Raw genomic sequence first — 17,311 nt, forward strand, 5'->3', positions numbered from 1 at the left:
GTGAGGTTAATGACTTGCCCAGTTCCCAGAGCATGTCTGTGGTAGTGATGTCACTCAAACTAAGTCAGCTGGATCTCAGTTGCCTTTGCCTCTGTTTTGATGTTTTATCAGAAGAGGCTGTGGGACCTCCTGCCCCAGAACTACCAGGATAACTTGTCAAAGATGTAGAGTCACAGGATTACCCAGTGAATATTATTTGCAAAATCTGCAGAGGCCCTAAGAATTTGCATTTTTAACAAGCGCACCAAGGACACTTGCATAAACTAGGTCTGAGAACTACTCCATGAAACCAACACTAGAGTGTGTGGTGGTCTAAGGCTACTCTCAGTCCTAGTGAAAGACCATAAAGAAAGGAGATTGCATGCAGCATGAGGACTTTGGGTTGGCTACAAAGTAGACTGTCTGTTGGCAGAAGAAATTACCAGACCCAGAAACGAGGCATCAAACCAAAAATTATATTGAATGAAGGATAAAAATATAATAATACATGGAACATAATTAGATTCTAGGAAATAGTTTTTTTTTTTACTGAATTAAAAAAAACATAGGAATACTCCATATTCATGGAATCCCTAAGGGGGAAAGGGTAATATGTCCCTACAACCAACATTTTTCCAATCCACATGCAACTTTCAGGATTCTAAAATTAAAAGCTGATAGTGGCACTGACTGTTCTCTTTCTTGGTATGTCTAGTATTGAGATATCTAAATTGCTATGATTTTTAAGGTCGAAACCAGAATTTATATTTTGAAATAGTGTTAAGTGTGCACGACTACTCGCATTTTAGTGATACAGCCTCTGCTCAAAACCTTTTTAGATGTGTCTTTTGGAGTTGTTTGCGGTGTATATTTGTGAGCCATACAAGAAAATAATGTTCATTACTTTAGTGAAACTTAGCTTCTAACATGGAAATTTATTATTCAGTTTGAGCAGTCTCTTTTTATAGTACACATGGGCTCAGATAAATGTTGGGCTATTTGTGAAAATAAAAATCATTCTCAAAAAATGAAACATGGCCAAACGCAGTGGCTCACACATACAATCCCAAACCTTTGGGCAGCTGAGGTGGGTGGATCACTTGAGTCCAGGAGTTTGAGACCAGCCTGGGCAACATGATGAAACCCTGCCTCTACAAAAAAATACAAAAATTAACCAGGTGTGGTGTTGGGCGCCTGTAGTGCCAGCTACTAGGGAGGCTGAGGTAAGAGGATTGATTGAGCCTGGGAGGTCGAGGCTGCAGTGAGACATCATTGTGCTACTGCAGTCCAGCCTGGGCAATAGAGTGAGGCCCTGTCTCAAAAAAAAAAAGAAAGAAAGAAACCTTTATCATGACTGAGAATATAAAGTCTCAAAACATTTACTGAGTAGCTGCTCTGCCTCAGGCCATGATGCCATGATAGATGCTGGGACATGCAGACATTAATGGAAAGAGCCTGATCCCACAGCCTATGAGAGGCACAAAGACATCAAAATCAAACAATTTTGTTGTTGTTGATGTCTTTATTTACATCTGTGAAAGGTTATGGGAATATGGCTGAGGGAGTCATTCATTTTGTTTGGAGGGTCTTGCAGAGGAGGTGCCATAAAATAGTACCAGCTACTGTTTATTGAGCTCTTACTATATGGCAATCACTACTCCATGGACTTTACATGTATTATGTCTTTTGAATCTCATGACATCCCTGCGAAGTGTTTACTGCTATTTTCTGCACTTTGCAGGTAAAGAAGGTAAGGCACACAGGAGTTAGATAAAAGCGCTGGTAAGTAGGTGGTAGAGGCAGGATTCAAACCCAGATCCTGAGTTTCTAGTTACCACACTTTCTTCTTGCACAAAAAGAGGTGCTATTTATTCTAATAGTATAGTGCCTGGTGTTTGTTGGCATTCACATAATATCCATGATAGCAGCAAAAGAAAAAAAAAGGATTTTACTCATGCACTGATTATTTAAGAAAAGAACCCAACCACTATTAGATTAGAACAGACATTGCAGAGGGATTGCATACCTCTGTTCCCCCAGGAATAGAGTTATTTCGTTAACTATTTTCTAAAGGTTTTTCCTTTTTTTTTAAATTTCCTTGACTGATGCAGAACATCTGGCTAACTGTGAAGGAATGTTCACGACAGTAGTAAAATTGACATGCTTCATTATAGGACAGTCTGGCTTGTGAAATATGAAAGAAATATAATACATGTGATAAACCAGGATTTCAACTAAACTGAGAAAACATTTCTATGCCAATTTAAATTTGTTAAAAAAGCATATGTATAGTATAAGTACAGTGTATGTGGACAGTGGTTAGAGAGGTACGAATAGTGTATATTAATTAGCCAAGAGTAAAGGTAATAATTTTCTAAAGGAGATAAGAGGATTAAAAAGAAAGAGTAAAAAACAACAGATCAGTGTATTACAATGAAAATAAATGTTTCTTAATAGTAAATAGAACTGTCAGTTAAGTTCAATGTATTTACAAAATCATATGCAATCACTTAATATAATGGATTGTGTGTACAGAATTGTTTAAATGAGGGGCCCTGATGTATATCTGTTAAGGAAAAGAAATGAATCCAAATGAAGGTAGAAATAGTATTTAGGGAGGCAAAGTTTAGAATTTGGCTGAACTTCCAAACTCAGTGGTCCTAAGGCATCAATAAAAGTCATGCTTGTAAAAAGCCATGTCACTTCTCTCAAGAACTCTTCACATGTGAACCTCTCCTCTTATGTTAGTCATATTAATCCCGGATGAACTATCGTGGCTCTGGTGGAGGAGTGTGAGTCTACTGATACTACATAAACTGTGATAAAAATCCATCTTTTGCTTAAGCTGAAAATTCTCCCGGTGTTATCTAGCATTGCAAGCCTTATCCACGGAGCATGCTGTAAACATAGCCGTGGTCAGTTAACTTCATCTTGCCCTAGTGGCTATTGTCCTAACCTTGGCCAGTTGCTTGGTGGGTGTACTTGTTCTGTTTTTTGAAGGCGAAGAGTAGAGTGTGTATTGGGGCTATGAGGAGAAGCAGAGGGTTCTTATAAAGAGAAACTCAGCACAAATCCATCATTTTCTTCACTCAGGAAATAACCGTTTTTTTTTGGTTTGTTTTTCCTGGGCTCTAAAGACCATCTTTCTGTTTCCCAAATTGGTTTTCTCATGTGTGGATCCTTTCTTTTCAGCACTTAAAATTTTCTTCTTTTGATCTGCATCTTTACCTCCATCTTCTCAAATACAGATCTTGAAACATTTCAGTATTTTATTACCACTCAACCAAGAGACAAAAATCCAAGCCTGGATGAATTCCATCATAGCACCTGAAGAGTGGATTGAAGCTGGAGAAAATCAGATCTCTGCTTTACTTCAGATCCATAACCTTAGGTCCCATATGGATGCTCCTCACTGCCTGACCACCCTGTTGTATTTCTCTAGGAAGTTCATGCTCCCTTCTCTGAGCCTTTCATTTCAAACCTTCTCTTTCCTCAAATATCCTACCTTCCACTCCTCCCTTTCCCCCACCTCACTTTGAGCTGATGGCCTCACCTCTTATTTTACTGAAAAAATTTAAAAGCTATAAAAAAGGATGCATTCTTCTTTTCACCATCAAATCTACTAATTGATCTGGTTCTGTATGTAATCACCTCTTCTTTCATCTGTTTCATCAATCTCAACCTCTCTATTGCATCATCCCATCAATTTACAAACAGGCTCTGAAGGCTTCCATTTTCACTCATCTCTACAATCCCCCCACTTACCAACCCATTCAGCACCAAACTGCTTAAAACAGCTCTCTACATATGCTATGTTTCCTTCTTTACTCGTTCCTTCTTGTTCCTCCACCTACTTCTGTTCGTACCTTGCCCTTAAAACTCTATTAAAACTGCTCTTTCCATGTTGCCCAGTTGAATGGACACTTATCTTGATTTGGCTATCCAGTCCCATACAATTCCTTTCTTTCTCCTTCTTGGACACTTTCTTGATATCTGTGATGCCCTCTACACTTTCTGAGGTTCTTTTATTTCTTGGCTGCTGTGTGGATGCAATCCTGAACTGGGACCATTTCCTCTCTAAACTCTCTTCCTAGATTGCTTCAGTCTTCCCATGGTTTTCATCATCTGTATGCTGATGATGTCCTAATCTATATTCCTGGCCTAAGTCACTTCATATTTGGATATCCAACTGTCTAAAAGACAATTCCACTGGGACATCTGGCAGGTGTTTGAAACTTCAGATTCAGATGTCTGAAAGTCTTGTGTGCCAGCTTCATTCACTTGCCCCTCCCCAGAGCTCATTTTCTCCCAGTTTTATCCACCTTAATAAATGATATCACCATGCCAGAAACTTGACATCAGCTTTGATTCCTCATTTCCCCTCACACTTACATGCCATTCATTAGTTTGTTATGTCACTTTTACCTCCAACCGTTATATTGAATATGTCATTTATTTCCATCCCTACCAGGATCATCCAAGTTTAAGCTACTCTCTTCTCTTACCTGGATTAGCAATAGTCTCTTTTGTGATCTCCTTAATTTTACTTTTGTCCCTTTCCAATCTAGTCCCCACACAGCAGACTGAGCAATCTTTTAAAAACAACCTGGTTGCAATGGACTAAAGGCTTATGTCCCCCTACCATCACCAAATTCATACACTGAAATCCTATCCCCCAAGGTGATACCATTGGGAGGGGAGGCCTTTGGGAGGTATTAAGTCTTGGGGATGGAGTCCTCATAAACAGGATTAGTGCCTTATTAAAGAAGCCCAGGAGAGATCACTTGTCCCTTCAACCACGTGAGGACACAGCATTTGGGTGACATCTGTAAGCCAGAAAGTGGGCCCGCACTAGACACTGAATCTGCCTTGATCTCGGGCTTCCCAGCCTCCAGAACTGTAAGAAACATTTTTGTTGTTTATAAGCACCCAGTTAATAGTATTTTGTTATAGCAGCCCAAATGGACAAAGAAACTGAACTAAGGACTGCTGCTCAAAACTCCTCCGTGGCTTTCCATAGACCACAAAAAAATCTAAGCTTCTTGCCATGGTCTAAAAGGCCAGGACAGAATTCCCCAGATTAACTCTCCAGTCTCCACTCTCCCCTTTGTTCACTGGCTCCACCAATGCTGTGAAAGGGGAGTGTGCTCACTTTTGGGTAGGTGTGACCATCCACTGTGATACAGGAGGAAGAAAATATTATAACTTTCATTTCTATTTATTTTTCATCTTGTCCTTTAAAATTTCTATTTTTCAATGTTTTATAGTGAAATAAGTATGTAAAATAATGTATGTATATAGTTTAAAGGTAAATAAATGTGCACATATTGAAGGTACTTGCTCAAAAAAAATTTTTGATGAGATGTGTGACTTACATTTGAAGAGAATGCTCTAATACACCAAAGCTTTTCCTTTCTCTTATTCTTCCTTTTTTGTTTTTGTTTTTTTGTTTCAAGGCCTTTGTGCAAATTGTTCTCATTGCCAGGAAAACTTGTCTGACATCTGCTCAGAGAAGGCTTCCTTGACCATCCAACAAATGCTCATTTTCTTTAAGCATTATCTTTTACAGTATCTATCAGTGTGGAATTGTGTATTTGTTTCTTAGTGTATTGCTTGTTTCCATCAGGGTAGGGATCATGATTGTTTGTTTAGTCTCTGCACAGTGGTTGGTATAGAGCAGGCATTTGCAAAAAATATTTTTGACTGAATACATGAACTTAGAGTCATATTTACCATGATTTTGCTGTGATTATTTTGTCTCCTCCGTGTTATTTCTCATGCCATTCTTTCTATATGGAACCATTTTTCTCTTTAAAGATAAAAAAGCCTCCGAACTCTGTATTTCAATTTCTACCACTTTCCAACCAGCTCCCTGCCTGAGCAAAGAGTGTCCCAGACATTTGCCTCTGCATCCACATTCCACCTTCAATCTGCCCTCCAGGTCCTTCCATGATTTGCAGTCTTCATTTAGTTTTCCCCTCAAGCACTGGATTAGCCCCTTGGTCTGGCTTCTTAGGGTAGACTCTCATTCACATTTTCTGTTTATCTTTTTACCTCACCATTGCCACTTAGAAACTGCCTGTCAGATTTTCCTGGTTCTGAGCTCATAGCCTGAAAGCCTAGAATCCTCCGCCCCCACTGGGGTTCTGAAATTCCAAACCCCTTTCCCCTCTAGCTTGCCCTGAAAGGAAGGTTCTCTTGAACATATATTCATACGGCTCTCCTGGAGACTGACCTTCCACAGCACTTGTCATTTCTATCACACATGTAGACTTAAATTTCTCATCTTATATTTTATATATATATATATATAGTTACATCATATATATATATATATACTGTTACATCTTATATATAATAGGCCTACCTTTTATTTACTTACTTATGCATTTATATACTCAAGCACATTAACACTTTAACCCAAAACACTAGATCTAAGCTTGTGGGAGCATCAGAAAGTCTCCTTGGGTTCCACCCAGAATGAGTGTTTCAGTTTTATTTATGCCTTGACACTCCTGTCAATTATCCTGGGAACTATCAAGTGTGTTTGTAGCAATGTGGACTGAAAACAAATCAACAAATGTTAGCCAGATGGGGCACATTTTACTTCAGCAGAAAATGTAGTTTATTTTATTTTATTTTTTCTGTAAGGGACATAGTTTTGAGATCCCATTTCTGCAGCATACAACATTTCCCTATGCTTTGGTAACTGGAACACATGTGTTAATAAAGGCCTTTTCTTTCTGAAATTCTGGCCCTTTAGTAATCCTTCAATCAACTTTGTCAACTCTCTGGTCCTCTGATAATCAGAGTGCCATTCCCTCTGAAGTGTTGGGTAGCATATGCACTGAAACGAAATTATTAATAGTAATCTCTACTTGCTCCATGGGGGTCTTTCTCATTTCTTCAATAAATCAACTGCTTCTCCACCATCTTTCTAAAATCCTTATTTTATAATGGAAATTAATTATCTTAGAATCTATTTTTCTTCAAGTAAACTGCTCATTTACATAAGGCAATATAACTTAAAGTAATATTTTTTCCTTGATTATAAAAGAAATATATAGAGAAAAGAAAATGCTAATCCCATCAACTAGAGCTATATCATTAACATTTTATTATATTTCCTTTTGGTTGATTTAATGGGCAATCCTCCAAATAATATTCTTTATAAAAGTAATTTTGTACCCTGAAATATGGTATTTACTGTAAGTGTGTTTCATATCATTAAACATGTCTCATAAACATGACTTTTCAGGATTGGTTAATATTTTTTGTTCTCTCAGCAGAGAGAGCCAGGAAATAGTTGTCTCTCTCTGTGTATTGTTATATCTATCTATCTATCTATCTATCTATCTATCTATCTATCTATCTTCCTATCTCTCTATTTCATCTATCTATCTGTCTTAAAAATATTCTTTTACCTGGATTCAGGACTAGACCTACAAAAAATATTCTTTTATATGGTTGTATAATAATTTCATTCTCCTATCTTTAGACATTTAGGCTATTTATAAATCCCTCTGCAATACTTTATGTGTTTGTTTATCTTAAGTTTTGTACATGTTTCAGATTACTTCTTTAGAACAGATTCCTAGAAGTGGAATCACTGTGTGAAAGGATATGAATATTTTTAAGACTCTTGAACTGCATTGCTAAATTGCTTTTTAGAAATGTTGAAATAATTTACACTTCAACTTAGAAACGTGTGAGTGCCTTAACTCTCTTGCTCAAGCCAGCACTGATTATTGTATTTTAAAAAATGTGTTAAAAAGGGTAACTTATTTTAACTTTGACTACTTTGCCTACTAATAAGGCTGAATATCTTTTACGGACTCAGTCTCCTAAGTATTTGCTCATGTTCTTCGTTCATTGATTATTGATTTTCATGAACTTATAGTAGTAGCTTAAGGATATTAAACTTTGTTTTTCATGCTTGTTACAAATATTTTCATTTAAAATTATTGTGCATAAAAGGTTTTGCTCTTTACAGACTTTATATTTTATGTAGTCAAACCTACCAATTCTTTACTCTTTGACATTAGTTACAGGTTAAATTAAATTTAAAAAACAAAGACAGAAAAGCATCTACAAAAGACACTTTAACAAATACCCATGTACCTGCCAGCCAGACTTAACAAATGCTAATATTTTGCTTCTGGTTATTTAACAATAAAATTACAGATGAAATTGAGATCTCCTTAATTCCCTTCCCCGGTAACATTTTCCTCCTTCCTTTCCTCACTTTCTCCTTACCCAAAGGCAACCTCATCATAAATTTTGTATAATTCTAAATATAGTGTATTTTTATCATAAGTGTATGTATGTATAAATAATGCATAACACTGCTTGGTGTGTTTAAAAAATTTATACAATAACATTTATGCTATCATAGTATTCATATCATAGTTTTGCAACTTGCTTATTAAAACTCAATATCATATTTTCAAGATTTATCCCATGCTATTACATATAGGTCTAATTAATTCACTTTACCTGCCTGTATAACATGACTATACCACAACGTTTTTTTTCCACATTCCTCTATCAAGGGACATTTGGGTTGCTCCTGATTTTTTGCTGCAAAAAATGCTTCAGTTAGTATTTCTGTACATGTTTTCTGATGCACATATGTAAGAGTTCATCTAGAAATAGAACTGCAGAAAAATAGGGCACATGAAATTATAATATAACCATTGATTATATTATAAAGAGCAGATTGCTCTTTAAGAAGTCTGAAAATGAAAATTTGTGGGTTTTGGTTACATGGATGAATGAAGTCTGAGATTTTAGTGCACGCTTCATCTAAATAATGTACACTGTACCCAATATGTAGTTTTTTAGCTTCCAAGTCTCCAATATCCATTATACCACTCTGTACGCCTTTACATACTCATAGCTTAGCTCCCACTTACAAGTGAGAAAATACAGTATTTGGTTTTTTATTTCTGACTTACTTCACTTAGAATAATGGCCTCCTGCTCCAGCCAAGTTGCTGCAAAAGACATTATTTTGTTCTTTTTAATAGCTGAGTAGTATTAGCACATTTTATATACTGTAATACAAAAACCTTCTTGTATTTAAGCATTTTTATGATCAGCTTTACATGGAATTAAGACTTCAGAAATAAAGTTACTCACCCATCTTAACAGTAATCTAGCTGTCATTTTTGAGTCTAATTAGTGACTATATATATATATATGTTCTTAAGTGTTCTTTTTTCTAAACAGGTATACCTATTTTCCTTCCATCAAGAGTGTGTGAACATTCCCACTTTTTCACATCTTTGCCAAGACTTGTATTGTCACATTTTTCTTATCCTGGAGCTATAAAGATAACTTTCGATATTTTCTTCTAATTGTTATAAGATTTCATTGATTACATTTAAGCCTTTAATTTATGTGGAGTTAATTGATCTATATGGTGTCTGTGAAGGATCTACTTTTATCTTTTCAGCTTGGAAAAGTTACATGTCCTTACATTATTTAAAACATATTTTACTTTCTCTTCACTGATTTGTAATCCCCCTTCTATCACCTACCAAGCTTTCATATATGATTGGGACTGTTTCTGGGCTCTTTATTATTTACCATTAATTTATCCCTGCGGAAATAATCACATGAGTTTTCTTTTTCTGTACCATAAAAATTTCCTCCCCCACAGTCTTTCTTAGGATTTTGTTTATTTTAAATTTAGGACCAGTTTGTCAAACTCCATGAGAAAAGTCTGTTGTCATTAGGATTGGTTATGAAATTGTAATTACATTTTAATTTGGGAGAAAATTTTCATTTATATGATAATGGTTGTTCTTGACCATGAAAAGATCATATTTTTTCATTAATTCAGGTCTTTAAAATTTTTTTCATTAATATTAAAAAATTTTTTATCATTAAAGAGTTTCACAGCTTTTCTTATATTTATTCCTAGGTCCTTTATAGTCTTTACTGCTATTATAGATGGCATGCTTTTCTACATTTTCTATTTAGTTATTACTCACGTATAGATTTGTTATTGATTTTATATGTTGATCTTATATCAAATAACTTTATGGATCTTTTGTATAAGTTCTAAAGGTTAGATTCTTTTGAACTTTCCACACAAATAATCTTATTGTCTATAAATAATTTCTCTTTCCCTCATCCTCCCTCTCATCTCTATCTCTTTCTCTTTCTGGTTTATTCTCTTTTAATCCTTATACTTAACTGCTTTTGTCTCCCTGCATTGGGTAGGATCACTGTAAAATGCTAAATTTTGAAGGTGATGACAGGTATCCTTGTTTAATTTCTAATTATAGCAAACACCTTTACATTTTTTCTGTATGTATAAAATTAGCTCTAGGGTTTTGATATCATTCTCTTTTATGTAGGCTTTTTAAAAAGGATTCGTTTCATACGTAGCTAAACAATTTATATATACATTAACTGATTATATGCATATATTTGTGTTGGTTTCTGGACTAGTCTGTTCCATTTATCTGCATTAATTCTTTCCATAAAAGTGGAGTAATTTAATAATTGTAGGTTTTATAGTGTGCTTAAATGTTTTGGAATGTCCTTTTTTTTGCCCCTCTCAAAAATTTTCAAACTAGTCTCACCTATTTATCCTTCTGGCTGTATTTTACCATCACTTCATAAGAGATAAAAAATAATTCTCTTAGAATTTAAATTGGAACTCAGTTAAAGTGCTAATTAACTTAGGAAGTATTAACATTTTTGTCATATTTGCTATTTCCAATCAGGAACGTGGTAATATCACTGTTCATTCAAGTGTATTTCTCTCCATTGCTCTGTGACTTTGAGAAAATTAATCTTTCTTCTACTTAGTTTACTCATTTGTAAGATGATAATAATAATGCTGTCTATCTCATAGTGTTGTCATTGGGATTAAGTGAACTAATTGATGTTAAATGAACAGGACAATTAGTGGCACATTCTAAATGACCAGTAAAGTTAATTATTATTATTAATTCTAATAGTGTTCCTTGTATTTTCATATTAACTAAAAGTAATGTTGAATTTATCTTCTTATTTCAAATAGTATACTCCTTATTTCTGTCTTGTGTTCTATTTGTTGTTATTATTATTATTATTAATGCCTAGTATGAGCCAGGCATGCTCTTTAGATATCCTGGATTCTGTAACAAACAAGGAGACAAGATCCCTGCTCTCATGGAGCTTATATTCTCATGTTGGCTCATGCTTTCAAGCAATACTAAATTATAAAGATTATAGTGGATATTCTGGTTTTATTTCAGTATTTAATAAAAAATCTTCAGTTGTTCACCACTAGGCATAGTTTTTCTTTTGTTATCAGACAAATATTTATCATGCTAAGAACACATCTTTCCATTTCTAGTTAGTAATAGTGCTCACTCACTTTGTTCAGTCAACACATATCACTGAGTGTCAACAGTAAGCCAAGCGATGCTCTAGGTGCTGGGTGTACAATGACAAGCATATGTTCTCATGGAAACCCAGTCTAATTAGTGACACAGACATTAATAAAATTTTTATACAAAATGTGTGTTAGTAAAGTGATTGTTGGATTTTATCAAATGTCATTTAAGTGATAATTTTTAAAAATTTGAACTATTGAATTCATGCATTTTACTAAGTTCACTAATATTAAACTTTTATTTTTATATATTAAAAATATTTTAGCGTTATATTACATAAGCATTTCCACATTTTGATGCCTGTGTGAGATTGATATATAGTTTGCAAAAGATAATTGATTGAATTTATTTATTTATTATTTTATTTTATTTATTTATTTTTGAGACAGAGTCTCACTCTGTTTCCCAGGCTGGAGTGCAGTGGCGGGATCTTGGCTCACTGCAATCTCCACCTCCTGGGTTCCAGCAATTCTTCTGCCTCAGCCTCCCGAGTAGTTGGGATTACAGGAAGGCACCACCATGCCTGGCTAATATTTGTATTTTTAGTAGAGACGGGGTTTCCCCATGTTGACTAGACTGGTCTTGAACTCCTGACCTCAGGTGATCCGCCTGCCTCAGCCTCCCAAAGTGCTAGGATTACAGGCATGACTGTACCTGGCTGAATTTACTGCACTTGGCTGAATTTGATTGAATTTTATAATGAAAATTCATGATTGAAATTTGGAAAACGTTTCTGGTAATGTTGGTCTGATCAAAGTAGAAGAGTACAATAACTTGAGAGATTATCAATCAGGTTCATCTTCCTACCTCCACTCTCAACCTCCCTTAATGTATGTAAGACGGGTTTGAATTTGTGTTATTTGAGGTGGGGTGCTGGCTAGGGATTAGAATATTAGCTAACATTTATTTAGAGATCACAATGTGTGGCCACTGTTCTGAGAGCTCTGTATTAACTCATTCAAGTCTCAAAACAGTGCTATGAGGTAGGTACTAATATTATCTCCACTGTACAAGTAAAGAAACTGGGGCACAGGGACAAAGGACACACAGCTGGTAAGGAGCACAGCAGATCTTAAAGCCAGGTGATTCAGAGCCAACATGCTTAACTACTCTGATAGGTGTATGAATCAAGAAAGGCAGGTTACGCTGCTATAACTAACACCAAAATTTCAGTTTCTAACAAAACAACAGATGTTTCTTTCTCATACAAAATGTGTGGTGGGACTGGGTGGCTCTCTAGAGCAGAAGCCCTCCATGTGGTGGCTCAGAATTCCAGGCTGTTTTCATCTTCTGGCAACTCAATTTCAACTTTTGCTCCTACAATCATCATCATCATGGTAGAGGAAAAGAGAAATTGCAGAGAATAGTACACTGGCTTTTAAAAGATTCCTCTTGGAGTGACACATATCCCCTCCCATATTTCATTGGCTGAAGCAAGTCACATGGCCAGCCTTGCTTCAGTAGACAGGGAAATGTGATCCTCTCCTGGGCCCAGAGGAGGGAAGTACCAGATTCATTTGTGACAACCCTGATATCGCAAGGGTATGTGTATCAGTTCTAGCTCCGCCACTGACCTTCAACAAGTTCCTTTGCTTCCGATTTTAACATCCAGAAAATGACAGAATTTTTAAACTTCTTCAATTGATATGTATTATTTAGAGAGCCTAGTGTGTGCCAAGCACCTTGTAGCTCTGGCAATACAATGGTAAATACGGCAAAATCCCTGCCCTCAAGCAGTTTGCAATTTAATAGATATCTCACTGATAATTTTTAGTTCTAAAATTCCAAGATTCTATTAAAAAGCAACCACAATAACAAACTTCTCTTCATATTGTCCAGAATGTTATATTCTAGATACTCAGGCATTAGGAGTTTCTTCCTTCTTTCTTGTGTGCATTTCGCTGCAGTGAAACTCCGTCACTGCAGCCGATACACACATGGCCATCTCTTTCAAATCACTAATGTATGTCTATATGGCACCTATTGTGAAAATAAAGCAGACTTTGCACCATTCTTACAGCTATTTTGAATTTAGTACAGAGAACATTTCAAAAAAATTGGAAAAAATCTACTTGAGAAATACTTGGGCAGGTAAATTTGCCACATAATGTACATTGCAGATATCAAAGTTTTTTCTATTACTCATGAACAAACCAAATTATAAAACTTTAAAAAATTTTATATTTTGTTTACAGTTAATTTTCCCTGAGAGAAATGTTTATTAGCATGAAACACAAGAAATGTGAATAAGTATACTTGTGAGTATGCACAAAACTAGTTTGCCAAGTATTTTTTTTTAATCTCTTAGGATTTGAAGCAGCCTGCCAGGTTTTAATTTACTGGTTGCCTCTAGTTAAAATACAGTTAGCAATGAAAAATTTATGAGAACTTGAGGCATTGTCTTCAAATATGATGCAACAGTTGAAAATTTGAATGAAATGTACAAAGAATTCCATTTTACTCTACACTGAGGCAATTGTGGCATTTCCTTTATTTTTAATACTGCATGTTGAATTCCTAAACCCAAGCCAAAAAGTAGTGATGCAATAGTTTCATATGTCTTTAGTGTCTTACAGAGCATTACAAATAAACTTCTGATAAATCATGCTCATTTTTCATATTATTAGAATTCTTCATCATTTAAAAATATTATGTTAGTTTCACAAGCGACCAGTTCTGGAGTACTTAATTTGCTACTCATTTGTATTATGAATTTGTTTAATATTGGCATACTTGTCTCCCTTTTCAACAGTAAAACAAGGACAGACACCATGATCATTTATTCTCAGAACATCTGGTTTGCTCAGTAAGCATCCAATACTTATTCCTGGGCTATCTAAAAGGCAAAATAAGAATAATCAGAATATTTGAGTTTGGGAAGGGCTAAAAGAGAGAAGCTGATAATATTTACTAGAAGAGATTAATAACCATTCTTTTCTCTCAATGTACATATTTCCCTTGAGCAATCCAGTCTTCTGCCATGACAGTAAGTGCTAGCTTGTGACTCCCAAATCCATATCTCCAGTCATGGCTTTCTTCCTGAAGCCCACATTGGTATTTAACCACCACCACCACCTAGTTAGCCATATAAACAGCTTGGATTTGAAATATGTAAACCAGAATGCTTTATCTTCTTCTGCTCCATCAGATTATTTTGTGATTTCTCATTTTCAGAGTGATATTATCATCCAGTTAGCCAAACAATGCACCTGGAGTCATCCTGGATTCTTCTGTTTTTCTTATCAGGCTGTCAGTCCTGTTGATTTGACTTTCTTAATAGCTCTCCAATCTTCCTATAACTTCTAACTTTAGTTCAAGCCTTCTTTCTTAGTCACTGTGCTTCTATAACAAATACCTAAGACTGGGTAATTTATAAATAATGGAAACTTATTTTTTATAGTTCTGGAGCTAGGAAGACCAAGATCAAGGAGTAGTGGAACTACAGGCATGTGCTACTATGCCTGGCTAATTAAAAAAAACATTTTTTTTTTTTTAAGATGGAGTCTTGCCATGATGTTCAGGCTAATCTGGAACTACTGGCCTCATATTATCCTCCTGCCTCAACCTCCTGAGTAGCTGGGATTACAGATAAAAGTCACCACACCCAGCTGTAAAATCTTTTCTATTTCATACTATGCATGCAGTTATTGTGTGGTTCTAGGAAACTGTATTGTGTCAGTATACAGACCTCAAAGGGCAATGTCCTTGTTTACTGGTACCACTCTATTCTGAATCTACTATACCACGTGAAAATAATTTCTTACAAGTGTTTTATGATAATAATAAAAGAAAGGTAAATGAAAGAAGGATGAAATTTAATTGCTAAAAAAAAAGGGAAACTGTTTCAAGACAATCTTAAATCTTGGCCTGTAACATGGCCAAGGAAAGGAATATTTACCTTCTGCTGTGGAAACGTGGACTCCATCATGGCAGTTTCAAAGCTGTGAGCACCCCCTGCCTGGGTCTTCTCCCACAGAGCTCTGAGGAATTGCACAGAATGACTCTGAATGGACAGGGGTTCAGGAAACAGGCTCTGAAAGGGCATTAAAGACAGAAACAGAATATACTATGTCTTGTCCCAATAGTATTGTTTGATTGATTTCAAGGCACTGTTTAGGCTTGGTTTGAACTTTAACATGATTTAATTTTAAATGAAACAAGAAAATGATCTGTCTTAAAGATCGAACATATGGGGTTGGGCATGATGAATGAGCCTGTATTCCCAGCACTTTGGGATACTGAGGCGGGAGGATCGCTTGAGACCAGGAATTTGAGACCAGCCTGGCCAATATAACAAGACCTCCACCTCTCTTAAAAAAATTAAACAAGGCCGGGCATGGTGGCTCACGTCTGTAATCCCAGCACTTTGGGAGGCTGAGGTGGGTGGATCACGAGGTCAGGAGATCGAGGCCATCCTGGCTAACATAGTGAAACCCCGTCTCTACTAAAAATAAAAAAAAATTAGCCGGGCATGGTGGCGGGAGCCTGTAGTCCCAGCTACTCGGGAGGCTGAGGCAGGAGAATTGCTTGAAGCCGGGAGGCAGAAGTTGCAGTGAGCCGAGATCATGCCACTGCACTCCAGCCTGGGTGACAGAGGGAGGATCCGTCAAAAAAAAAAAAAAAAAAAAAAAAAAATTAAACGAAAAAGATCAAACATATATTTCAGGATTTTCATTTTTTAACAGAAATTTAAAATTGTTTCATAGTATTTTCAAGGCAGTTGATAATGATCTCCATAAATATGCCTAACCTTTGTAATATAGTGTTTATCTCAGTGATTTCCCAAGGATGTTCTTTAACTGGAACATGGTTAATATAAATATTCATATTTATTTTCTCAAAGATCTGGGAATTAAAGAATAAAATTCAAATAGAGTACAAAAATCAAGTCTATTTATACAGAGTAGATCATTAAGAATAGAAATTAAATAAGTTCATTATGAAATTAATCAAATATGAACAGTATGAGTGGGTGTGTGGGGGACACAAAAACAGTTTTAATTCTAAAATGTATAATAGATGAATATTCTTAAAACTTTAAGATAATTTCTCTAAATGTTGAGCAGTAAGAATGTGAACATGAAGAAAATCACATTTACATATATTTCATTCAAGCCAATGAAAATAAACTTTTCAAAGGAAGATTTTAAGTTGTGTTTGTATATTTACTAATCAATGTGTCTAATAATCATTTACATGTGATAGTGTTGTACCTATAAATGTAAGAAGCTTTTCAATTCAAAGGAACAATTTTAAAAAAATGTATAGAACATCTATAAAGGTATAAAATACCATTTGCCTACATACAATGTGATATAAAGGATCCTTTATGTATAATGTATAATAAAATAATGAGATTGGCTTATGAAATCATATGTTCTTTTTATGTCAATGACTGTCTAAGCACTGGTATATGAGACTAAGTGGTTTGTATGTACAAAGCTTCTATTTAGTGAATGAAGATTAATAAATACTATTCCAGAAAAATTTTATTATTATCATCAAAATGAACTATTTCTAGTACTGAATGGGAAAAGATGGAGGATCTTAATGCTCAAGTTAGTGATCCACAGATTTAAAAAGTTTAAGAGCCAGCAATAGATAAATTACATAACCCATAATGTGAATACATCTGATAAATTATTATTATCAAAAACTGATGAAGCACCCAATTTTTCATTTAAACAACAGAACCTGATTTAATGAATCATCAATCTAAACAGGAGCATTTAGACTGGAATCTGTGAATTTGGGAACTTTATAAATATGTGTAGTTGACAGAAAACGGAAAGAATTTGGCCCAATGCACAAGAGTAGTGCCAGGTTGTAATTATTAATATCAAGTCAAAGTTTGATTTTTATTTACCCCAAAGCCAGAATTCAGGCAGAAAATGACACAATATCATAAGTGTGGAAAAAGAAAGAAACCATTACAGT

The 17,311-nt window shown here is 35.3% G+C and overlaps 1 protein-coding gene across 4 annotated transcripts in view; it reads right to left on the reverse strand.

Annotated features, from left to right (window-relative positions):
* Positions 1–17,311, reverse strand: part of VEPH1 (ventricular zone expressed PH domain containing 1) — a 274,555-nt gene that overhangs the window by 38,477 nt on the left and 218,767 nt on the right. For all 4 annotated transcript variants that reach the window (XM_063602997.1, XM_063602998.1, XM_008956082.5 and 1 more), the window contains one exon: positions 15,273–15,407. In XM_063602997.1, coding sequence (XP_063459067.1) covers positions 15,273–15,407 — 135 coding nt within the window. The remainder of the gene's footprint in view (positions 1–15,272; positions 15,408–17,311) is intronic.

This window comes from Pan paniscus, chromosome 2 (assembly GCF_029289425.2).
Source record: "Pan paniscus chromosome 2, NHGRI_mPanPan1-v2.0_pri, whole genome shotgun sequence".
NCBI lineage: Eukaryota > Metazoa > Chordata > Mammalia > Primates > Hominidae > Pan > Pan paniscus.